General features: G+C 28.0%; 2 protein-coding genes across 6 annotated transcripts; one reads left to right on the top strand and one right to left on the bottom strand.

Moving 5' to 3' along the window:
- Positions 1 to 2,686: 2,686 nt before the first annotated feature.
- Positions 2,687 to 4,739, top strand: LOC135925526 (molybdopterin synthase catalytic subunit-like). 2 transcript variants are annotated; one of them, XM_065460907.1, is made up of 2 exons: positions 2,687 to 2,826; positions 2,871 to 4,739. In XM_065460907.1, exon 2 carries the CDS (start codon positions 3,920 to 3,922, stop codon positions 4,577 to 4,579), a length of 660 nt encoding a protein of 219 aa, XP_065316979.1. In that variant the 5' UTR covers positions 2,687 to 2,826; positions 2,871 to 3,919; the 3' UTR covers positions 4,580 to 4,739. The 2 variants fall into 2 exon arrangements, with proteins under 2 accessions (XP_065316979.1, XP_065316978.1); XM_065460906.1 differs by having other exon boundaries at positions 2,871 to 3,882.
- Positions 4,740 to 4,769: 30 nt separating this feature from the next.
- LOC135925525 (acetylcholine receptor subunit beta-like 1) lies at positions 4,770 to 25,845 on the bottom strand. Of its 4 annotated transcripts, XM_065460902.1 has the most exons (10): positions 25,198 to 25,845; positions 22,923 to 23,059; positions 19,502 to 19,546; positions 18,882 to 18,991; positions 18,216 to 18,506; positions 17,023 to 17,888; positions 15,903 to 16,330; positions 8,662 to 9,003; positions 6,149 to 6,225; positions 5,158 to 5,208 (listed from the first exon to the last, which is right to left on the bottom strand). In XM_065460902.1, exons 1-9 carry the CDS (start codon positions 25,265 to 25,267, stop codon positions 6,190 to 6,192), a joined length of 2,325 nt encoding a protein of 774 aa, XP_065316974.1. In that variant the 5' UTR covers positions 25,268 to 25,845; the 3' UTR covers positions 5,158 to 5,208; positions 6,149 to 6,189. The 4 variants fall into 4 exon arrangements, with proteins under 4 accessions (XP_065316975.1, XP_065316973.1, XP_065316976.1 ...); XM_065460901.1 differs by lacking the exon at positions 6,149 to 6,225 and having other exon boundaries at positions 4,771 to 5,208; XM_065460903.1 differs by lacking the exons at positions 6,149 to 6,225; positions 8,662 to 9,003 and having other exon boundaries at positions 4,770 to 5,208.

Below are 25,845 nucleotides of genomic sequence, written 5' to 3'. Positions count from 1 at the left end.
CTAAAGATTAATTCTACTAGATAATATTTCGAGAAACGCAAAGGAAGCATTGTTTAAAATATATTTTAGAGTTTTTTCTAAATATATTTTAACTATTATATATTTTGGCAGCATTACCAGTAAGCAATGAAATAATTTTTTCGTCATTAATGAGAATAAAAACCTATCTTAGGAGTACAGTGGCCCCTACACTTTTTGATCGACGAAAACAAAATACCCATAACCCCCCCTCTCCTCGAAAAAACAGTTAATTATTTTTTGTCACATTGCAGTACATGAGGTAAGTAGGAATGATTAAAAAATATTTATATAAAATTGATAATTAGGGGAAGCAGAAATTTTTTAAAGTAAACGATAAGGTAAAATAAACGAATAATTTTTTCAATCTGAATCATAAGTCTCAGAATCATCAGAAGGAAGATGAAGCTAAATAATGTATTAATATAAATAATAAAATTAATTTTCAATTCTCAGAATCTGACTAATGTTGTTAAACCATCTAACTCTGGCCAGCTCTAAAACAGCTTAGCTAAGTTTTTATTCTAAAAAAATAGTCTCTATCATTAAGTTGAGGCTAAACTTAGAAGTTTAAGTCAATTTTTTTAGTGAATATTCTTGATCACGCCATATTAGAGTTAGCCAAAGGTAGGCGATTTAACACATCACTATATCTGACAATTCTAGATTCTTTAACCTCTAGATCATGTGTAATAATTACATCCCTCGTTTTAGCCATAATATAAATATTTCGAATCTTAGACATTTTTTCAAAAACTTGACTTGAATTTATTTGGTAAAATTCACAAATATCCTTATATCATCTTTTCCGTCATTCCTATGGCTTAAAAAATGATGTTTGATTAAAAAAATTTATCGATTCGTAATTGAATCTTTCATTAAACTGCATGATATCAAATCAAATGCAAAATAAACTGGTTTTATAGCTAAAATAAAATATTATATTTAATAATGAATGTATATAACCTCTCCTTTTTGGATTGTAATAAAATATTATATTTGATAATGAAAGTATATACACCTTTCCTTTTTGGATTGTAATGTTTGAAATTTAGATCTTTCAAAATCAAAAAGCAGATATACCCCATTCATAAAATCTTGTGCCTATAAATAAACTTTCACAAATTCAGTGTTATTATCTATTAGGATTAAAAAAAATAATACAAAACAATCATTTAAATTATGCTTCTCAAATTAATCAGGCAATCTTTTGCTAATTGAATTTGATTTATTGCAAACCCTATATCCTTAGAATTGGTTTGCAATTTTGTACAAGCCAGCTTATTATCAACAATATTTTATCCAAAACACAAAGTGATAAAATGAAAATCAAAATTTTCTATTCTAACAAAAATAGCATTAGCTTTGGTAGAAGTGACAGAATATTTAGATTCATTTAATTTATCAAAGCTGCCCTCAAGATATTATAAAGTAGAAAATTTTTTATAATAGCTTTATTGATGATAGCCAGCCTCGATAAATATTAAATAAACTTTTAAATCTATAGGATAATATTACCGAGTAATGTTCTTGATGCCTAAAATATAGCCAATGTGTAGAAGAGACTAACAATTGTCACGATCACCTTTAAGCATCTATATTGTAAAATGTTAGACAAAGATATCAAAGAAGATTTATCATCAAAAATTACAATTGTCATAATCTTTATTTTAAAACTTTTACCATTTTTGAAACAAATGGGTAAAAAAAAATATTATAAACATGTTAAATTAATATTTCATTCAGATATAATATAGAAAAGTAAGAATCAGTATTTTTAAACTTTTTAGATTTTTTATAGTTACAATGGGTTTGCAGTACCACCTGGAAGTTGGATCAAGCTAACAGTCGAGTCAGCTTATTTAGCAATTGCAATTAGTCTAGGAAAAATAGCCAGAGGATAACTATATCCCTAAATATAGAAGATATAACCAAAGAGAATTGAATAACCTTGACCACTCATTCCCAAGGTCAAGAGTTGAAGATTGGAAGTTAAAGATACAACAATTGAGGCAGACTTGTTAAATAATATTAATTAAGATCCAATTAGAGAAGAATTGTCATTAGGTCCATTAGAAACCAGTCAGTAAGATTAGATATTGAAGTTAAGACAATAGGGCAGCAGATATTCTAAAATGAGAACGGCACTATTACAAAAGCTATATCAAGATTATCGGAGAGAATGGCTCAAAGTAGTCGATTCCGGAGTAATATGACTATAACATCGGTAGATCTAAAACATGTGGACTCTCAATCAAATATATTGAGTGTTATACCAGATTTACCTGAATAGATCTTCATGTAATTGTATTGGTAGGGTGCTCCTTAAATAAGTGTAATATATTAAATGATTAACAATGTACTAGCAGATGAAATTTTGGTTGTTATCTTATGAAATAAATATGATAGTTTAACGTATTTTTTTTAATTTTCATAGGATAATATTATTTCGTAGTATTCAATTTCATTTAATAAAATTTAAATTCGTGTTATAAAGTCTTACTTTGAAATAAAGCAAATAAGATATAGATAAAATCTATTTCTGGGAATTCACGATATTATCGTAAAAAATGGGAGACAATATATTTATTGGAATAAAAAAATTATATTATTGAGCTCAACTTAGCTTTTTGACGGATGTCATATGATTGATAAGGAGAATCAATTAGTTTACGCGTCTGTTAGATTGCAAATAATTTATGCAAAAATCGAATCTTGCAAAAATAAAAATTATATTTTTTGCTCAGAGCAGAGAACTTATAGGAAAAGAGTACGAATACATATCAATCCCTTGCAAATTATCTTATGGTATGAATATTTATGGGATTAAGTTAAATATATAATTATTTTAGATCATTTAATTAGCTCTATTGAAGAAAATTTGACCCCTCTTAAAATCTTAAACAAAAAATTCAGAATAGCTAAGAATCTAGAATATATAAATGAGAATTATAGCATAATTTTAAAAGACAATGATGAAATTGCTCTCATAACTCCAATTGGTGGAGGCTAAAACTTTGATATAATTAATATATATGGATTCATTACCAGAGCCTAATAATAAGCCATTTACTTTGATTAATCTGTCTTCAACTGATAATTCTCATTTTAAAAGCAGATGTAATGATATTTTTGCTAATTTGAGTAATTCCACCCTCAAAAAAAATATTCTAAAAGAGGATCTTAGTGATGATGAAGATTCCAACAAAAATATTAAAGTTATTCAAAATGACATAAATATCAAATCAATACTTAAAATTAAAACAAAATCAAATTATCAACCAATATCTGCAAACAAAAATATAAGCATTATAGAAATCACTGACCAAATAGATATTGTTAATGAGAATGTAAACACAATACAAAATATCAACTATAATGATAATCCTATTAACGACAATTTAGTCACAATACAAGAAAATGAATTTAATCAGGATTCTATTGACAATGAAACTATATATCATAGTTCTGATTCTTCTATGGACAATCTTAACAAGACACCATCTTTAACAAAATGGGTTAAATATGATTTAAGTGACACTCCATTATCTACAGATGCTGATAATAATAGTTCAGCACTTTCTTTTATTGAATCATTAAAACATAAAACTGATGATGAAAATATGGATGATTCAATAGATCTAGCTCATCAAACTCATAAATTTAGCAAACTAACAACTGTTAAAAAAATATCTTTATCCAAACAACCCAAACGTAAAATTTTATATTTAGAGGATGATATAGAAGATGCTGAAAATAAATCTGAAGATTTACCTAGAAAGGTTAGTTCTAAATCTATAAAATTGAATCATCTTAATATATATCCTGATGAATAAGTTTGGATTGCCTAATATATATTTAATGTTCAATTTATAAAATATAAAAGTGTAAATCAATAAATATGAAAAATTTAATTGCTTTATCAAATGAGCCTCTAGATGTGAATAATATTTTAAAATTCCTCACAGAACCAGAAAATGGTGCCATATCCTTATTTATTGGCACCACCAGGGAAGATAAAATCACTTATCAAAACATCAAATATAACAACACTAACAATGATAATTTATCTGTTTTTCATCCAGAATCAGAGGGCAAAAATTTTGATATTGATTTGATTAAACCAGATACCATTTTCAGTACTCACTATTTATTATATGAAGCCTTTGAGCCAATGGCTCTTAAAGTAATGAATGCTATATGTTCAGAAATAGATTATAATAATTTTAACCATTCAATAAATAAACATAATATAATTGATACCAATTTATCCAAAATAGATAGTTCAATATCAGAATTTACAGATCAATTAACTATAAATAATATTTCTAATGAAATAGGGAATATTGCTATTTTACACAGGCTGGGTAAGGTTAATGTGGGTGAAACAAGTGTTTGTATAGGAGTCTCATCACCTCACAGAAAATTTGCTATCAAAGCGGTTGAATATGCAATTGAAAGTTTGAAACAGCGGGTACCTATTTGGAAGAAGGAGATTTATAAAGCTAAATTTTCACATAATACTATTATTGAATATGGTTGTTGGAAAGATAATGGATGATTTTTATGTAATATATATTAAATTATTTGTAATATAAATTCACTATGAAATCATATGAGTAATAAATTTTAAATCAATTTCTTTTTATTATCATCTTGATATTATTTTTAATATTTTATCTCAATTTATAATCTTAATTACTAAAATACATTATTTGCAATATTTTATTTCATTATGATAAATAAATCATTTCACCTAAGAGGAATAAATTTTTTTTTTTACAAAATCTATAATTTTTTTGTAAATCATGCAATAATTTTGTTTAAAAAATTGTTAAATATTTGTATAGATCAAATCCTGGTTGCAAATTTATTTAGCTTAATATAATTATTTTAGTTAGGTTTTGTTATGATTTTTGCTTTTTAGGCATAAACATTTTTCTTGAAATTGTCATTTAAATTCAAAATATTCGTTTCTCAAATGGAATAAGGTGGTAATTACAGTCTCCTGCTCCATCATTCAGCTCTTTTGCCAGTTAAAAATTGTATTCTTTCTGCTTGGTCCACAAATTCGAATATGTGAGGTGCACTTATAATAATGCCAATGGTTCCGGCCAGACTTACGATCACGAAAATGTAGAGTAGCAGGCGGTCTATTACTATAGCTATGTATTTCCAGTCTTCTTTCTCCTAAGTTATTTTTAATTTGAATACAAAATTTTCACAAAATTAAAAATAAGTATATTAGTGCCACCCCCTCCCTCGGAAAAAAATCTTACCACGAATGTTACCTTAAATGTAACATTGTTTTAGTTTTTTTTAAAATAATTTTATAAATGCCATATATTATCATTATATATGATTAAATATAAAAATTTGAATAAAAATAGAGTATTTAATTGATTGAAATATAATTTAAATGAAGGATTTTTAAGAATTAATGTTCTGCTGTCTCATTAAATATTAATTAATAATTACTATATTGGAATGGAAATTATTGCACTGTATTTTAAACGTGATTTATATAATGGTTATATTTAAAGACTTATGATTATGGTGAGCTGGACTGACCATAAGATCAATTGGGTTTGCTCACGTAGCCACGAGAAAGAAAATAGAGGCCCATCAATTATATATTTTTTATAAGGCTGTGTCTTAAATAAACTTTCAGAATCAGAAGTTTTTAAATTTTCATCAAATAATATGTTTTAATTCTGAAATTTTCTAGAATTTTTTTAGGACATGTTTTATTTTTATATTTAAAAATAACTTATTTCTTCTATTCGTTAAAGTTACGATTCAAGTTTAATTTTAGATATTTAGGCCACAGCCTGATATAATCAAGTTTTATTCATATTTTATATATTAAAAATTGTTTCTCATGTTTTTTAGCATTTAGTTTCAGATATGTTAGTTTATTTTGATATATTGATAATTTATATTCATACTATAAATACTATGATATTTATCAGAAACTGCAGAGACACCATTTACACGGCCTGGGTTTAAAAGAAAAATTGGCCGGATTTTTTTAAAAATATATATTAATTTTTATATATAATGGCGATTTAAAAAAAAAATTTTAGGTCCTGCCCGGCATGGTTATATCTAAAAAAAATTAGAATATGACCTGGTCCTTGTATCCGGGCTTAGGGCCAGGCCTGCAGGTCTTTACTTATCAATACATTCTAGAGGATTGCCATTTAGCTATATTATATGGTTTATAATTCATTATAGAAATAGTTTTCAATATTGTAAATCCTGTTGCTGATATAAAATCCTAGGTATAAAAATCATTAATTTAGTCATCTTATAATGCATCTTTTATTAATTAAAGGATAATTAATTGATTTGTTTAGCTTAACTTGTGTAAACCATTCATAATAAAGCTATAAAAATGGCTAAAAATTTAAATAAACGTTTCTGATTTAATAGTTGCCAGATAGCATATGAAATTTAAAAAAAAATAGAAGTCGAACAAGGATGAGGATGCACAATGACGCACACACGTATGTACCCCCGCAATGTTGTCTCTATAGTGTTGAAGTATTTAACCCTGTATTTGATCAAATTATAAATGTTGAACGAATGGTTTTCGATGAATAAAGAGCTTATAACAAATTCGGAATATTTTCACCCGAATCCAGTGTCTAATTATGACATCGATTTTCATTTACCCATAATTACTAAGATTTAATGTCAAGTTAAATAAAAAAAAATACTAGCTATTTGTATTAGTGAGGAACTGGGGAGTTGTGGAATTAATACGTGTAATCACTTAAATATGTAAATGAATCAGCGCTTTAATATAAAAAATGCTTTTTACCCTAAAAATTATGAATTATAGTCGTCGTTTTTAAAATTTACCAATTATTCTTTATAGTGATATTAGACACATTTTTGAGGAAGAGGGTAGGGTGAAAATTTTTATTAGCTTAAAATGATACTTGCGAGAACGAAGGGCCCCCCCCCCCCAGGCTATGCCTATGATTAAGTTACTTCCATAATGTAATAAAAAATATATTTATAGGCTATATAAATTTTTTTCTTCCAAATCTTTGGGTTCGGTTTCAGAAATATTACGGTGGGAAGTATAAATATAATATAAAAAAAATGCATTAATGGCAATGGCAAAAAAAATCTAGGAATCAAAAATTTCAAGGAAAAATAACTTAAAAATAAAAAATTACTTCCATAATGTAATAAAAAATATATTTATAGGCTATATAAATTTTTTTCTTCCAAATTTTTATGGTTCGGTTTCAGAAATATTACGGTGGGTAGTATAAATATAATATAAAAAAAATGCATTAATGGCAATGGCAAAAAAAATCTAGGAATCAAAAATTTCAAGGAAAAATAACTTAAAAATAAAAAACTATTGAGAAAAAAACATTATTAAAAAGAAAATATTATTAAACATGACATAAAAAAATTCTATCTTTTAACAAAGTAGAGAAATCATTTTGCTGATAAGTTTAAATTGAATATTATGATGTAAATGATTATTTATTTTTTAATAAAGTCAGAGTTTTAACATTAATGGGGGGGGGGTTGGTCGGGTGTAAAATAATGAAATGGAAATACAATAAAACAACAAGGTTAACTTTATGTAAACGAGAAGATAAGATGCGATGGACAAGAGTTATATATTTAATTATATATGTTCTAGATGGTCAGCGTGATAAAGAGACTTTCAATTTATTTATAATACACATTAACACCAACAGAATATACTTATTTAATATACACATTTAATAAAAGCAGCTCTTGCCCTGCCTCATGAAGTAATTAAATAATTAAATATATGTGCAATTTTCGGGTATAGGCTTTCTCTTTGCCCAAATTTTTTTATCTCACCCTATAGACGCTAAATGACAGATTTTCGGACTGTTATACGCAAAAATACATATGGCTTGCTCATAAAATTGTAGTGGGGGCTACTTATTTTTAATTTTTCACTCAACATAACTTTTTCTAGTCAGATATAAATGAGTAATAAGCGCAGCTCTGTTGAACAAAGCACTCCAAACTACGTCAGGAATATTAGTATATCTAAAATAAGTATAGAGAATAAATGGACAATACTAACCTCTTTTACTCATGGGGATAAAATTTATTTAAAAAAACTTTTTATTGAAAAATTGTTTTTTAATAATGGTTTCTTTTACTTATTATAACCAAAAATTCTCTTTTTAAAATTCAGATTATAATTAATTAAAAATTGTATTATAAATATTGATGGTTATGAAGGCCGTTTCTACTTTAAGATAGTATTTTTTGTTGCATGCTTTATTACATTATCTTTTTAATAATAGAGAAAGAAAGAAAGTTTTATCCACAGTTATATATTTTTAAGTTTTTTTATTGCTTAAAGTTTTTTTTTGCGCAATTTTTTATTCCTAAGTGTTTTCCCCCAGGATATAATAGTACAAGAATGGGAGGGGCTGTGGATAATATGGCTAATTCTAGTATTTTATATAATCACGTTTTTATTGGAGGGAAATAATTAGCCACATATTTTTTCCACCTTATCTGTATCATTCATTCACTATAATGATAATTAGTCACTCTTATTAGAATAGGACTGCTAGAGAAAATAAATGGTAAGTTATAAATTATGGGGAAACAAAATTATATAACTATAGCGCTTTCGTCTTCTTTCCTTATATGATTGGCGATAAAGGTAACATTTTTGGCCACGCTTTGTATCATTCTCTCCCGTAATTCGCAGTCTAATGCTCTTGAATGCGATTGGTCCTTTCTATCTCCGTATTTTCCTTTTTCCTTGTGTTCTATTTTATTGCTGTTACTGCTCGTACTATTTGAGTCATTGGTGGAAATGTCGAAAGAAATTTTTTGTCTTTTGATCTCTTTATTTTGTTGATGATATAAAGAATCCTCAGCTGATTCGGTCGAAGATTTTAGCACCATATCCTTTTTCCTTCTTCTGGTTGGTTGAACTGGTTCCCCAGGTGCGTTTCCCTATTTGACCATAAATCAAAGTATATTAATAGTTATATTAATATAATGCATGCAAATGATCTAGGGATATAGACATAAAATTACCCATTGTGTGCTTCGTATTGATTTGATCATACTTTAAAGGTGATGGGATTCTATTAAACTTGATAACAATTTTATATGGATTCCTTATAAATATTTATATAATCAGAGCCCTGATAGAAGTAGTGGTTATATTTTTATCATGCCACCAGAACTGGAGGGTTAGTAATTTATATTTAACGGGTCAAGATTTAATAAAATTTTCTTGGTAAAAAATATTAAATATTGCCACCTGAGAATTAGGTTATTCCCATTCATTGATTTATATTAACATAAACTGCTCAACGATTAAAAATAATATTAAAAAATATATGTTATAAAAAATTATGTCAACTCACCACATGTTGATGTCGGCTAAAATACGGCGCACAAACGATTTTTAAAACTGCTCCTACCGGTAGTTTCGTTTATTCATAGGCAGGGATGTGAACCCTTCGACAAACAAAAAAAAGGTTCCAGGTCAGGGTTCAGGAATAAAAATTTTAAAAAGGGTTCAGGTCCTTGTCCAGGGTTTGGAGATCATAAAGAAATACTGACTGAAAATTAGAGGATTTATTATTTTTATTATTTACTATACTCCTTATAAATAATAGACATGCATAATTCACAAGTAAATTTAAAATGTCTTATTTAATAGCGTAGCCCTATATATCATTTATAATAAAAATAATTACCTACATTACAAAACATAAGCATAGGGAATTAAATTATTTACAGCGTTCATAAGAAAACGAAATTCGCATTATATACTAATCAAACTTTTCGTATATTCTTCTTCTAACAGAACAGATAAGATCCCAACTTAATGACCTACTTTTTTGGTATATTTAAATCTCATATTATTTATGAATTTAGAAATATAACATGTTTTAAAAAGATATGATATATAAAAATTTATATTTTTATGAATCGTAGCGAGTTTATAATATCTATTAAACTGTTTTTAGAATAATAATATGTTAAAATATTTGATTTATATAACGCAGGTCATTTGACAGTTATCTATACATTCATACATTTACTTACTATATTTTAACTTATTCTAGTGTCGAAGCGTTATGTTTACTACTAGGGAAGCTATTATTTTTATTAATCAAACCATACAAAATATTTAGATTTATAAGAGCGGAATTAGTTTTTGAGTAAAATTCTTAAAGTTTTTAGATTTTAAACTTTTTAACAATTTTTTTTATGGAGATAGATTGGATAATCGATAAAATTTTATTTTTAAATATTAAAATCCCGACGAAGAACTTTTGGCTGTTGAAGCCAAAGTTAGGTTAAAAAGTTTTGATTTCTTTTTCAAATTCTGTAAAATTGATGTTGATCTTTTTTTGAAAATCAATTACTTGATAATTTATATCAAATTTCAGCAAAAAAGAAGAAATTTTTTATTTAAAGAAAAGGTAAAATTAAAATATAAAAATTTTTCTTTCATTTTTATTTATTTAAAATAAAAAAGCAATTTTATATTAGCTTCCCCAACACCTATTTTGCATGATTTTCTTTTTATTTATTACAAAAAAAAAATTAATTTAAATTTACTTTTCTCATTAATTTGTTAAGTTAGTAAAATATTAATAATGCAATAAAATAATAACCTACTAAAAGGGTTGGCTAGTCGGTCAATTGACCGACGACATGTCAATTGAGGAGTATTTGATCTAGTCAAATATGGTCAAATAAAAAATCTGAAAAATTATTATGTTTGAAAAAAGAAAAAACGATATAAATACATGTGATCAATGCTGCTTATTTATTGAGTCCCCCAAAAAGGGGAGCATCTCATTAGAAGCGAATTTAATGAAGTATGTGATATAATACAAGAATTAGACGTTTTACAAGGTGGTGATGATCAAAATATTTCAAGTGTTAAACTTATAACTTAAAAGCGCCATGTTTAAGAGCAAAATATGTGGAAAGCTGTAACTTCTATAAGTAAGTATCAGATTTCGGCCTCAAGTTAGTAAAATGGAATTTGCTCAACCTGTCATTTAATAGAAATGACATTTTATGAGTAATTCCTATTTCTACTTCTTCAGTAATAATTTATCATTTGGGTTAGTAATCTTACTAAAGCAGAAATTGATTGAAGATCTCGACAACAGGAAAATTGATTAAGAAATATTAAAGAGAATGATAATATTGAATTTGAATAAGAACAATACTCTGCCACGGAAAAATATTATTGAATGACAATGAATTAAAAAAAATATCATAAAATTAATATTATTTACTATTATATACGAAATATGAGTATTATTTTCTTAAAAACATTTATTTGAATTTGACCATATTTACCCACCAAATATCAGTAGACTGAATCAGAGACCAGTCAAATACGCAATTCTGGAAGATAGTAATGATTTTTTTTAATGCAGCATGAAGATTATATTAATTTTAATTAAAAATTTCTAAGAAAATATGCTTCCCTTGCTTCTATATAATATAATATTCAGATGAATTGTAAATTAACCTCGAGAATATTATCTTTATATTTTTATATACCATTGGCGTACGCAGTGGGGGGGGGGCAGGGGAACATATCCCCCCCCCCTCCCAAAGCCAAAAAATGCAGATGCCGGATATATTTTTCAAAAATATTATTGTTTATATTAATTTATATTTGTTAATATTTATTCATATCTCATATTAAATATATAATTAATTACATTTAATCACATTTATCTACTAAGTTATTTTATCAATTAATTTCTATTTCAAGTTTTCCGGCGTAATATTTATTTATTATTTTCAAATTTTTTGTGGCGTAATATTTATCTACCATTTTCAAATTTCTAGTCAAATAATAATTATTTCTGAAACTTCTTGTCCAAAAGGGAAAAAGAAATTGCAACCTTGTCTAACGAGATAGAGTCTCCGCCATCAAACAGTAACAGCTTTTAAGGAGTTAGAAGAGCTTATATTTGCTATTACTGAAATATCACAATGGTCTGTAAGAAATATTTCCTCAGAAGCAAGAAAATTATTGGATTCAATGCTTATTCCAAATTTTATTTCTCATTAGAATGTATTATTTAATTATATAACTATTTTAAGTAATACTTTTCAAAACATGACATTGACTTGATTAAGAAGATGAGAATAGCGGAGAGCATATTATCAGAACTCAAGGAAATTAAGACTAATGTTGATGAAGGATTTCATATTTTATATTTTATTGTTGAGTCAAAAGCAGGGCTATACATGTTTAATATTTGTCTCCCTCGACTTGTAGCAAGGCAAGCTCATCGTTAAAACATTAATATATGATGAGTAGAAGAGTATATCTTAAATATACTTACATTTATAACCCAAATAAATGAATTTTTAATTCATCATGCAGCACTTACTAATCTGCAAATATTACTTCCACAAAAGCCTTCTCAACCTTTTTCAGATGGTGGAAAAAAATATATTTGTTAGATTTTTATTATGAAGATGTTAAAGTATCTTATGATGCCTTACTAGCTGAATAACTATGTTTATAAGATTAACTATAGTTGATATAGTCGCAAAAATGCTCTGCATTATTTCAAACACATTTTAGATTAAATTCCCAATGTATTAAAGGGTTTATAAACTCTTCCCATTAGTAAACTAATGAGAGAACATTCTCTTTTTTAAGAAGAATAACAGAGGCCTGCAGAAGTACCATTTGCAAGGCACGGCCCGTATTTTTTTAAAGATTATTTACAGCCCGGCCTGGGTTTTTTTCAAAAATTTTCAGGCCCGGTCCGGCTTTTTTTAGAAAATTTTTTAAGCCCGTCTCGGCTTTTTTTAAAAAACTTTTTGGCCCGACTCGGCTTTTTTAAAAAAATTTTCAGACCTGGCCCGGCTTTTTTAAAAATAAATTATATTTATTTTTGATTTTTATAGCTAATAATAACGATATCAAATATAGACTGTTTTAAAAAATACAGCCCGGATTGGGTGTTTTTTAAAAATAATTCAGGCCCGGCTTGGGCTTTTTTAAAAAAATTTCGGGCCCGGCCCTGGTATATTTAAAAAATTAAAATACTGACCGGCCCGGGGGCCGGGCCTGCAGGTCTCTGAAAAACATACCAAGAAGTACAACATCTGAAAGTAGATTCAAAGGTTTGGATCTTTTTAATATTCATAGGCATTTGACGACATGCAAGGATGAGATAATTGAAAAATTAGCTCAATCACAACGAAGATTGAATTTTACATTGTAAATATATAACATACAAAATGCAATTATTCCTTAAGAAACCTTTTTGTGTAAAGGCTCAAAAAATTCAAATTTCTATTTTGGGTCATTTAAGTGATTCTTTACATATAATTTTTTTATAATCACATTAAAAAATTGTGTATTAGAAATAGTTATTAGTCCTAATAAATTTATTCTTGATATTTTTAAAAACAATAATATTTATTAAAGAAAATATATGTAAGGCAAACGTGAATTTGCCGGTTTAAGATAAGGCTTGTGATAATTACCCATCACCTATACCAAAAAACCATATTTAAAGAACATCAAACAAGTGCCGATTGTAATATTATGAGTAGATTTTGATAATTTTTATATTCCTTAAATTCTAAGCTAAAATATAAGTTATTGGATTTATTTTATATGCTAATCTAGAAGTCAAGCAATAATGATTTGTATAATAGACATCTCCTTGTAGTTAGGTGGCTATGGGTAAAGTTTTACAATGTTTATTCTTGAGTTATTAATGAATATTCCATATAACAAAATTATTTAAAATGTAACAACTTTGACAATTAATTTAGTTTTGTTGAACGGATCGACCAGTTTGATTTAAAAACTGCTAACTCAATATTTTAATCATAAAAGTTTTATGCACGCCTCATGATTTTGCTCATAGATAGCACAAAGGTTTGATTATATATTAGCGAAATCTCGAGGCTTATGCAATATTTTTCTGAGTTTAATACTGAGTTAGCTGTTTTACACTAGCTTGGACATCTATATTTGCTTCCCAATATTTATATAGGGTAAAATAAAAATAACAATATTTTTATATTTGGGGCAAAGCAAAATGATTGGTTAAATAAAGATGCTAAATGTAAATTATTTAGATATTTTTATTTGATTACTGAATTAAACTACTCGAGTTCATAATAAAAAATCAAGGTTTTTAAGATAAAAATGTCATTTATAAAGAGATTTATAAAGAAAAACTGTAATTTTTACCAAAGAATTAGTTAGGTGAGCCTTCCCACATTAATATTTTTTTTTAATTTCTATAAAAAATGAATAGAAAAATGAATGATTATTTCTTAATTTAAGAATTATGAACTAATCATCCAACGAGTTCATAATCGTGAATTATAGTTGACTAAATTGGCTAACGACTACCGACTCTGAGTCGAATGAACTCAACTATTTAACAACACTACATATGATAATGAAGACCTGATGTTTCAAAGAAGGCGCCCAAAAGAATGATGTTTTAATTCATTAACAATTTGAAAATTGACCAGTAAATGTTAATATAAGCCTATGGTTATTCCATGTCTACCTTTTGTCAAAAATGTCCTTTTTTAAAAAAAATAAATCAATTTTTTTATAATTATATAATAATTTATTTACATTAGAAAATTTGAAATATTTCTAAAATAAGTTTAATGATAACAATATAGGGTGTTATACCATAATATTGAATATATATAGAAACTTCATAATTAAAAGTGCTCTCCTGTAAAATTACAAAAAGTGGAGATGGAATAATCTAATTTTCAGACGACGATATATAGCAAAATTTCTAATAATTATTGCGGGCTCAGAATCCCGCTCGTAAAATAATATGATTTGAAATATTCAGGTCAGAATTGCTTATCCGGGTCGGGCCAGAAAACCCCGACCTATCTAAATTTTTTATAATCAAATTTTATCAATTAACTAGTTGTAAACTCATGTAATTTGATCATCTTAAGAATGATTTGTCTCACATTTTCAATTTCCATTTAAAATGTACTGCCTAAATAAAAATGTTCAAAATTTTAAATAATCAAGGCCGATTAGGGTTATTAACATATGGTATTGGGATATGGAATCCAAGGGAATTTGGAATCTTTTGATTTTGAATCGTTTACTAAGGGTCATTTTTAAATCTTAAAAATCTGATTTGACAGGAATTGTATTTCAAAATGTATAGAGTACTCAAACTGTAGATTTTAACAATTTTGCTATGAACTTTAGAACTACTCCTAATTTATATTAAATTTTTATATGGATTTTTCATATAAATTAAAAAAATACTAAAATGTCTATGGCGGAAATTGGCTGAAATTTATAGGATAGATACTCTACATATGCTAAATACATTTCCGGTTAAATCGGATTTAAAAATATTTTTAAATCGCCCTCGGTAAGAGATTTAAGATCGAGAGATTCCGAATGACATGGATTTCACATCCTAAAACGATGTATATAATTTTTTAATTTCCAGCCTTAGAACTAGATATTTTCTTTTTAAATTACGAGAATCAATATGTAAATTTTTCCTTCGAAATTTAAAAATAAAAGAAAAATTTTTGCAAAAATATTTTGGCATAAATTTAAGAGGATATAAAAAAACAGGTCAAAAATAGTCTACACGTTAATCGTAATAAATTAACGAGTTTAAAATCTCCGATGTGCTCAAAAACCCCACCTCGTCACTACATAGCGGAACTCGAAGAGCGTAAGCCGAGTTGACTAGAACTTTTTTCTTTACAAGCTTGATTTTATTCTCGCTATGATTCTTTATTCGTATTACAAATAAAGAAGATCATATAGAGAAGAAGAAAAATTGTAATATTATTAAATATAATATCAAAACAATAACTTCACGCATCGGAATGGCAGCGTCAAATTGACCTTGTAGATAACGGTTTCCGATATTTTGAGCGGATAACATCTCTCTTTCTTTTTCACGTTTGCGCGTCATTTGCAACTTTATGAGGTAATCATCATCTATAATACCTCCTTCATCGTACTTAAAACTCCTTAAATTTTTATCGCTGCCTCTAAATATGTTTTTCTGGGAATCCGCTTTAAGTTTTGTAGGGGTGAATTTAGGTGGCGGATAAATATTATCCTTTGCTTGTTTTATATTAGTTTCGGATTTTCGCAAAGTATGAGTTAATTGAATTCTAAAATTCGCTGACGGGTCGTTTTGAGAAATAACACACCGCTCCTTAAAAGATACCACTGAATGCGTCGATGGTGTTATACCATCTTGTGTATTGATATAAGATTTATTTGAGCAGTTATCTGAATATGAAAGAGTATAGATAATTTTAGCGATAATTAAAATAGTATGCCTAGTGAAATTATATTGGCTTTCAATTCTGAATTTATTATGGTATGTGAGACTGTTAAAAACCTTGATTTAGACATTTTTATAAAAAAACGGCGAAATCAAAATTTTTAGCAAAACGAATATTACCTACACCTCGAGATTTGTCCGAAAGAGGGCCAAAATTTTCTGCCATGATTAGGCGAAAACTCGGGGCTTAGGTAATATTATGTTTAGCTAAAATCTTGATTTACCTTTAAAGGATAAATAGAGATTTTTAACATCATTATATGCATGAAATATATTAATCATACTAATTTTTAATTAATTTTTATCATCCTAAAAATTAAAAATAAGTTAAATCTAATTTCCTATTAGGCATATTTTTCTTAAACTTTACATTCGTTTTTTTAAAAATTTAATATTCCATTTTTTCCCCCTCATTTAAAAATATTTTATAAAATTAAATTTTCGAATTGAATATTCCACGAATCTAATTGAATAATGGTTTTATTATTCGTATAAATTCGAAGTGTTTAATTCAAATACAAATAATTTAATTATTCGACTCGTATTTATATAGAACTAATTGGCAAAAAGTGAGGGGAAAAGGTTTATTATCAGTTAAATAAAGGGAAACCCAGTTGTGTAATTTATGGATTTTTACTTTTATCGTGGTAAACCATTTCTCTTTGCTGCCTACTAGCCCTCATCATTTGTAACTTTTGATTGGTGGGTCTCTCATCATGCACTAAAGCGTAATTCAAATAATTGCGATCGGCTTCTACAGATGAGGAGCAGATATTGGAGGAATGGCTTCTCTCAAATTTGTCGTATATAGTTATTTGAGATTCACTTTTAATCCCTTTCTTTATTTGGGGCAATGTGGAAGGCATCGAAGGGGAATACGGTTTAATAATTTCTTTCGCATAAGATCGTTTAGCACTCTTGCGTCTTCCTGGCCACCAAAAAGTTAAAGAAAACTTCTTACAACACCCCTTAATATCTCCTTCATCGATTATATTTTCTTGAGATATCGATGTTGCCGCATTAAACCGGGAAGAAGATAGGGATTTGAGAAGATTTTTAGATTGGGAAGGTCTTAGCATAGTTGGTCTCTTCATTCCTACGTACTTGGGCAGGCACTCCACGAATAAGGAGCGAATGAAGGAAGGGATTGGTTGAATACTGCCTTCCCTGAAGTTCCAATTTACTATGATAAGTGTAAATAGGACACAAATTAAATTTACTATAAAAGTGAATAGGAGGTATATAGATATCAGAGGAATGCACACGGATGTAGGAGGCAAGATTTTAGCTACGACTAATTGAAACAGCACAATGGCTAGGAGGATTGAAATACCCAATGTTATCTTTTCGTTGCCATCTGGTGGTAAGTAAAATACCATGACACTCATGAAGGACATCATGATACACGGGGCAAGCAGATTAACGGTGTAGAATAGAGATTTACGGCGAATGTGTAAGTGAAAAGTTATATCCGTTTTTGTGGGCCTCTCTCGGCCCAAGCTTCTAAATACGAAATATTTGAGTGATATAAATGAGTACTAAATATACGCGTAAATTTTTTTAAATTATATAAAATATACAAATCAATTAAAATACAAAGTTACACCACTATACTGCGTTTATTCAAATAGGGTTTCAAATTTTTATTGCCATTTCTCTGTTTTCTAATTTATTTAAACTAAATAATCAATCATAGATTGCTATATTATCGATTTTATCAACCCCCCCCCCCCCAACCCTCCCCAACTTCTCAACTAAGAATGTTTTAACATATTTAATTATGGTATAATAGTTTATTTTAGAATAATATTGAAAATTTTTACACCTCACCTATTACGAACATTCAATGAGCCTTGAACGTTGATAATATCCCAAGTGCCACTGATTGAATAATCGTTGAGATCTACGTAATCCTTATCATCGTAAAAGGCCAGCCCGACCTCATCCCCATTGAATGTCCATGAACCGAATTTCATATCACAAAATTGTTGATCGAAGGGGAAATACCTTACGTCCATTATACAAGTAGATTTGTATATGGAAGGTGGCACCCATAACACTTGACCATCGTGGTGTAGAACTAAGTTGCATTTGGTACTTACTTCGTATTTGCCGTCGGCACTGGAGAAAGGAAACGAAAAATAAATTTTTGACGAATAAAATTGTGAACATGAAAAACAACAAGTCATGGCTTTGTGAAAGAAAGAAAAAAAATTATGAGGGGTAAACTAAGCATTTAAAATTATGTATATAGTTAGCATTTTCAAAAAATATCAAGACAAGCATTCCATTTCCTGTTTCACCCCCTACCCAAAATATTTGTTAATCTCCAACCCCCCCCTCCCCCCCCCCTTCCTGAGAGACATATTGAGGCAGATTGCTTCTCTCTTCCCGATGTATACACTTGTATTTTAGTAATATGTATTATGAGTATTCACATGACAAAAATGATTTGAATAAAAGAAGAAAAGGAAATTAAGATAATAGCATAATAACTTGTTAAATAATACGATATCCGGTGTCCATATCTTGTGGTAAGAAATTCTAATGTTTTTTATATTACCATAATCGCTCGGATCCCAAATGAGTTGATAATCGTACCATATCTTATAAATAAATTAAATATCCATTTAGGTTATCGTGTAAATGTTATATTTGTAAATATGCTAATATAGGAAGGAAAAAACTATATCCTCGTGGAAAAGTGTATAGAAAATGTTAAAGTGGGCAATTTATCTCGAAAATCATTTTTTTTTATTTAGCAACAAAATCTAATCAATTTTCGCTACAAAAAATTTTTTAGTGCGAATTTTAAAAAAATTTGTTAATTACTTGTTAGTAGTGTTAAACGGCTTGGTCAATTTTAAAAAAATGGCCCGATCAAGAATTTAGCCAAAATAATATTAAGCCAGGAGATTTTGCTCTTATATCGCAGAAAGGTTAGGACCAATATTTGTTAAATCTCCAGGTTTGCATAATATTATTTTGGCTAAAAAAATAATTCGGCCATTTTTAAAAATCGGCCCAAACCAGGCTGTTTAACAATACAACTTCCTAGGGATCGTATCTAAATTTTATATTTTACTACAATATAATAAATAATAATTATATTTTACCAATCTAAGCCATACGTTTGTCTTCAGAACCTGTTCCAATTCGTTCTTTTTAAAAGTTAAATATAAAATAAATAACATATTGTTATATTTTCTTCTTCTTTAGATTTAAGAATGTGGTCAAATAAAAACTACTTTTTTTTATGAGACCAGAGAGCGGCATTTAATATTTTTTATTTCTAAAATAAATATTAATGTCCTCGTGCTAAAAAAGAAAAAAGAATAGTCAAAACGCTTTGATCAGAACTCTCTAGCCCTCATCATAGTTGATGTCTTTTTGTAACTGTAAATACAGGGTAACAGTGGGTACAAAAAGATTTTTACATCTCTAAATTTTTTTTTTAAGAATTCTCAAAGAAAATTATTGATAAAATTTTAACATTTTTTTATATACAAACCTTTTGTGATTTTTATGCATTAAAAAAAATTTTTCCATGAGGAAACTTCTTGAAAAAATCTTTCTAACTTTAATTCATAGTCAATAATCCATTAAATAAATCATTCCATATCTTAGTCAGGTAGGGGGGAGTTTAAAGGTCATAGAGGGCTCTAGCGTTGATCAAATGTTAATTAATTTAAAAGGTAGTAATGTTAAAAAGCCAGATTTGGGTCCATTTTAAAAATGGCCAGATTAAGATTTTAGCCAAAATCATATAATGTAAGCCTAGAGATTTGGTAAATATACTCACCTTCCTGTCAACTATGAGCAAAATCTCCAGGCTCACATAAAATTGTTTTGATTGTAATTTTAATCTGGCCGTTTTAAAAATAGCTCCGAATCGGGCCTTTTAAATAACGCTATGACGGACTCAACTAAATTGAAGAGTTATGAGCAACGATAACTTTCGAAGCCATTGTTAAAACTTTTCTAAACAAATAAAATGCCAAATATGCTTCTTGTATGTTGGATATAAAATCCATGGGATTCCGGAATTTCCCAATCTCGAATTATACTTGGGGCGATTTTCAATTGGCCGATAAAATATTTTTGTAATTTCAAAAAAAATAATAATTTATATAGAAAATCTAAAAGAAATATGAGTTGAAAGAAGTAGTACAAGGTTTTACACCTAAAATTATTATCTGAAATACTCAGTGTGTGTCTAGTGATGTTAAACACCCCGATTCAGTTCGATTTTTAATAACGGCTCTTTAAGATTTTTATTAAAATAATATTATGTAAGCTTGAAGATTTTGCTCATAGGTGACAGAAAGGTTTTGGATCTCTATTTGCCAACTTCTAGGCTACCTGGACAAAATCTTAATCGGGCCGTTTAACAACATTCGTGTGTACTCTATACCGGTAAAGGATTTTCAAATTTAAAAATCACTCCTAATAAATAAATTTAAAATTGAGAGATTCAGAGTTAATTTAGATTGCATATCTCGTTATACTCCGTATAACTATACACTCCTCTCGTTTTAAACTTCCGACCTGCCGAAAAAATAAGTCAAATTTGTGGCTCTTAAAATCGGTCAAACTAGTATAAAATAAGAAATAAAAATTAGTCATCACCCTGTTAAATGTTGGTTTAGTCCTAAGTATATCAATTGACAAGAAATAAAAATTATACTATATAAGCAATAACACTCAGCAAAATTATATAAAAATTATACTATATAAGCAATAACACTCAGCAAAATTATATAAAAATTATATATCAATTTTATCAAATTATAAAAATCTATTTCTTCTTAAATCGTCTAACTTTTATAAAATCCAATAGGGCTTAGCCTAGAATTTAACCTAAAAAAGTTATTTAATAAACCTTGAAGTTGAGCCTGAATTTAAATATTGAGATAAAATATTTAAGGATTGGCAATGCCGTTTTAGAATTGGCCAAATTTAGGTGATTTAACGTATGATATTTAAAATAATTCCTGGATTGGCTTTGACTGATCCGACCGGATGTGTCCCAATCATTTTATATGGATTTGTTTTTTTTAAATCAAGGCTTTGAAGGCTGTTAGATTTTTTTTAAACTATACAAAAATATTATCTAAAAAAATTAATTCAAAAAAATTTATAAAAAAAATATAAATCTATAGCTAAGCCAGAGCAATATATTATAAAGAATATATAGAAATTTATATTATAATGGGTTTTTCTTTCTTTCTTTCCTTCTTTCTTTCTTTCTTTCTTTCTTTCTTTCTTTCTTTCTTTCTTTCTTTCTTTCTTTCTTTCTTTCTTTCTTTCTTTCTTTCTTTCTTTCTTTCCTTTCCTTTCCTTTCCTTTCCTTTCCTTTCCTTTCCTTTCCTTTCCTTTCCTTTCCTTTCCTTTCCTTTCCTTTCCTTTCCTTTCCTTTCCTTTCCTTTCCTTTCCTTTCCTTTCCTTTCCTTTCCTTTCCTTTCCTTTCCTTTCCTTTCCTTTCCTTTCCTTTCCTTTCCTTTCCTTTCCTTTCCTTTCCTTTCCTTTCCTTTCCTTTCCTTTCATTCCTTTCCTTCCTTCCTACATTATTTCTTTTTTTTGATTTGATAACCAATTGGGATTTTATTATTTTTCTTTTATCTATAACTTTCTTTCATGTGGTTTTTAAAATAAATCACCTTCAGGTCTCCTCATAAATATTTATGACTATTAATCTAAAAAATATTTTATTTCTTAAAAGCATAATATTTTTCCTTTTTTCTTTTTCATTTATAATACACAATTGTAAAAATCGGTTTAAAAAAAATTAGGCTTTCCATTTTATTATTCGTGCGCATTCATTTAGTTTACGTCTTCTTGGCTAGTTTTGTTAAACGGCTCGAACGCCTGGAGATTATATTCATAAGATGGCGGAAAGGTTTGGGCATCTTTTAACGAAATCTCGAGGCTTGCGTAATATTATTTTAGTTTAGCAGGTGGCAAAAGAAAAATAATTGCGTGATTTCTTTTCGCAATTGATTGCCAGTACGTTGTTGTTTAACGGCTTAATTTGAGCCGATTTTCAAAAAAGACTTAACTCAATGTTTTATCCACAATAATATTACGCAAGCCTGAAAGTTTTAGTCATAGATGGAACAAAGGTTTGGACATCTATTAGTGACGGTGTTTTCAATTTTTCTGGCGGAAAGATTGAATTAGCCGTTTTTAAACATTGGCCCAAATCGAGCCGTTTAACATCACTACTAGGACGTATTATATGGATAATGCAAAACAAGGAATGCACTTTAAATAATTTTTATTGGACGAGAGATATCTGAACCTGTGCCTATTTTTTTTTATAGCCTGATACGTCCAAAGGGGATTAACTTTTCGTAAGCAATGATGAATTGTGATGAAAAGTTTCCCGGTGCAAACGAAAAACAAATCAGCTTAAGAAGGTGGTAAAACCCATTGAAATTAGGTATAAATCAGGTGATTGAAAGGCTTTCGATTTTGAGCCCTAAGCATTCATTCTAAAGAAAGATGCATTATTGGTTTTTTTTAAAATCTACTCACGACGTTGATCAGTTGAATGAGTGCCATTCCAAATTTAACAATCATGTGATCAGTTTTATTCATGACAGGTCTAATCAATTTATTGTAGCTTCGAAAAAGATCCTTGACTAATCTCTCTTCGTCCTCTGATGATCGTACTTAATGAATATAAAAAATAAAAATTAGAATTTTTGTTAAACTATAGAAAGGGAGTAAAGATGGGGGTGGGTGGAGAATAGAGAGGAAGAAAAGCAAGGGAAGGAAAGTAAAGGGAAAAAAATAAATAAAATCTTAAATAGTCATTATATTAATCTTTTAATTCGAATTTTAAAATTTAAAATAAAAGCTACGACATCTGTTCTATTTAATTAATCTAATTTAAATTATCATGGTCTAACTCTTTATTTTTTTTCAAATCCCAGATATTAGAGTATTTTTTTTTAGAAAAGAATCTTTTAAAAGTCGAGATCTTAATATCAAATACAAGAATACTATTTTTTATTAAAGAAACCTCACCCACGAGATCTAGATATGATTTTAGTTTTTTTAATAAAAAAGGAAGATTCCACGGTATCGGTGAATTTTTCAATTAACACATAATTCTAATTTATTATATTGGACCCTGTTAATGTTTAAAAAAAAAAATTCAGCCCTCACCAGATTAGCACTTTATTTTTCTTATTACTGGTCAGCCGGTTTCTTATGTATTTTCTTCCTAATCTCTTCTATTTCCCTTTTTTTCCATTTAAATTTACTTTTCCTTCTTTTCTTGTTATTCTTATTATCATTCCCTACAAGATTAGTTAACTAAACAAACAATAAAATATGAGATCGAACTAAATCATTTCATTTCCATTTATCCACCACATATATCAATTTCTGATCTTGTTGTTTTTATTTAAAACCAAACGATTTTTAAAACATAAAATTCAAAGAAAGAAATATTATAAAAAACAATTGTTAAATTTTACAAACATATGATATTTCTCCTCCTGTGTTGTGTTCTTTAAGCGTGAAATTTTTACGTGTTTCAAATAGTTAATAAATAATTGGAAAAACACGAATCTTATTTCAAGCTCAGACGATAAAATATTACAACTTTGACCCCAAATATATATTTTTAAAATAATAACTCGAATCATAGTCCCCCCCCCCCCAATTCTCCTAAATTGTCTGTCTGTTAGGATATTCCCAACTATCTGTATAAATGGATTAAAAAACACAAAAATTCCTGTCGGATTTTTTTAAAAAAAGAAGAATTTCGGCCCGACCCAGGTTTTATATTTTTAGGTCTTGTCCGGATTTTTTTTAAAAAATTTATATTTTGTTAGTTTTATTTATATAATAATGGCGATTTAAAATTATTGGTTTTAACGGCCCGGGATTAAAAAAAAAATTTTTTCTAGGCCTGGCCCGGGTATGATTAAAAAAAATTGAAATACAGCCGCCCGTTTATCCGGACATGTCTTAGAAGTCTCTGATTTACATAAATAGTAAACATTTTATTTATATTTTCAAAACCTCCCAAATAGTTATAGACCCGCAACTCGTCCCAAGCTAAAAAATCCCGGAACAAGGTTATTAAAATTTCTTTGGGATTAGGAGACAGCTGTACTTATTTTTGATATTGGCTAAACAACTTATGAATTAAGAGAGCCTGTTTTTTGTTTCTCTATATATCCGGCTAAACAGTCAGCTGTTTAATAATATGTCGAACCAAGACACACCCTTAGTTATTTTTTAAAAAATTTTTTTTAATTAAACTTTAAAAAATGTGTTTCAATTTATATATCAGAGACCTACTGAGGTACCCTTTGCACGGCCTAGAATGGTTTGGGTTTTATATTTTCAGGTCCAGCTCGGCCCGGCCCGGATGTTTTTAAAAATATATTGTATTTATTTTCAATTTTTATAGCTAATAATGGCGATTTAAAATATTTGGTTTTAAAATATATGGCCAAGCCCGTCCCAGGTATTTTTTTTAAAAATATTTTCGGCTCGGTCCGAAGTCTCTGATATATATTTTTTTAAATTAAAATTTTCCGGCCATAATCTGGCTCGGTCCTAAGGGCAAACAAAAATTCGAGCCGTACTTAAGAATTATGTTATTTCATTTATGGATCACCACCCCCCGGTTATAATAGACCCATTAAGATTTTTTTTTAAAAAGAAAGATTTTACGAATTTTAGGCCAGGCAGCGCAGATCTATTCTCTACTCTAATTAAAAAAGACAGGCTAAAATGTAACTTTTCAACAATAACATTTTCATATTATTTTACTTTAATTATCAAATACCTTCAAAAATATTGTTAGCGATCCACATTAAGAATAAAATTCTCCGATAAGTATCCAAAAAAATGTACATATTTTCATCGGTATTTTTCTTCTTGTTACCCCTTTTTTTTTCTCCTTTTAAAAATCAATTAGATTATTTTTTATCGATCGGTCTATTTTTGTGGCACGAGGAGAATAAAAACGCCAAAAATGAGTTTATAATTCGTTTTCGATAAAGTTATTTTATTTTTTTTAAATTATACGTTGGCTTAATTGTTGTCCCCGCATAATTATCTGTTTTTTTTACAGAATTAGTTTTTATTGATTTATATTTGATTGTTTTTTTTACTCCTCTTCAATGATAGATTTTTGTATAGACGATTTTATCGTGCAGACTTGAACTGAATTCTTCTTTTTGGTGAAAAAAATTAATGAATAATTCCTCCAGGAAATACGAAATTGGTTAAAAGCTGACAATAGGAATGTTTTTTCTTCTTTTGTTTCAAAAAAAAAAATTATTTTGCCATTTATTGGGTCGACATTCCTGATCTAATTCTTCTTCTTTGATCTTTTCTATGAAATATCATTTCCATGGGAATTATATATTAATAATTTTTTTTTAAAAAATAAATATATAAATATAAAATAATTTGAAAGAAAAGTAAGAAA

The sequence above is a fragment of the Gordionus sp. m RMFG-2023 genome, chromosome 2, assembly GCF_954871325.1.
Source record: "Gordionus sp. m RMFG-2023 chromosome 2, tfGorSpeb1-WG-v2, whole genome shotgun sequence".
Lineage (NCBI taxonomy): Eukaryota > Metazoa > Nematomorpha > Gordioida > Chordodea > Parachordodidae > Gordionus > Gordionus sp. m RMFG-2023.
The sequence above is the reverse complement of the archived record's forward strand: the minus strand, read 5'-3'. Positions and strand labels throughout refer to the sequence as shown.

Bases quoted from the DNA above. Each gene is read 5' to 3' on its own strand.
- LOC135925526 (XM_065460906.1), top strand. From the start codon at position 3,054: ATGGATTCATTACCAGAGCCTAATAATAAGCCATTTACTTTGATTAAT.
- LOC135925525 (XM_065460901.1), bottom strand. From the start codon at position 25,267: ATGTACATTTTTTTGGATACTTATCGGAGAATTTTATTCTTAATGTGG. The intron at 23,060-25,197 runs GTATTTGATAAT...ATATTCATTAAG, and splicing joins CGCTAACAATATTTTTGAAG to TACGATCATCAGAGGACGAA. The intron at 19,547-22,922 runs GTGAGTAGATTT...ACTTTTAAAAAG, and splicing joins TCATTCAACTGATCAACGTC to AACGAATTGGAACAGGTTCT.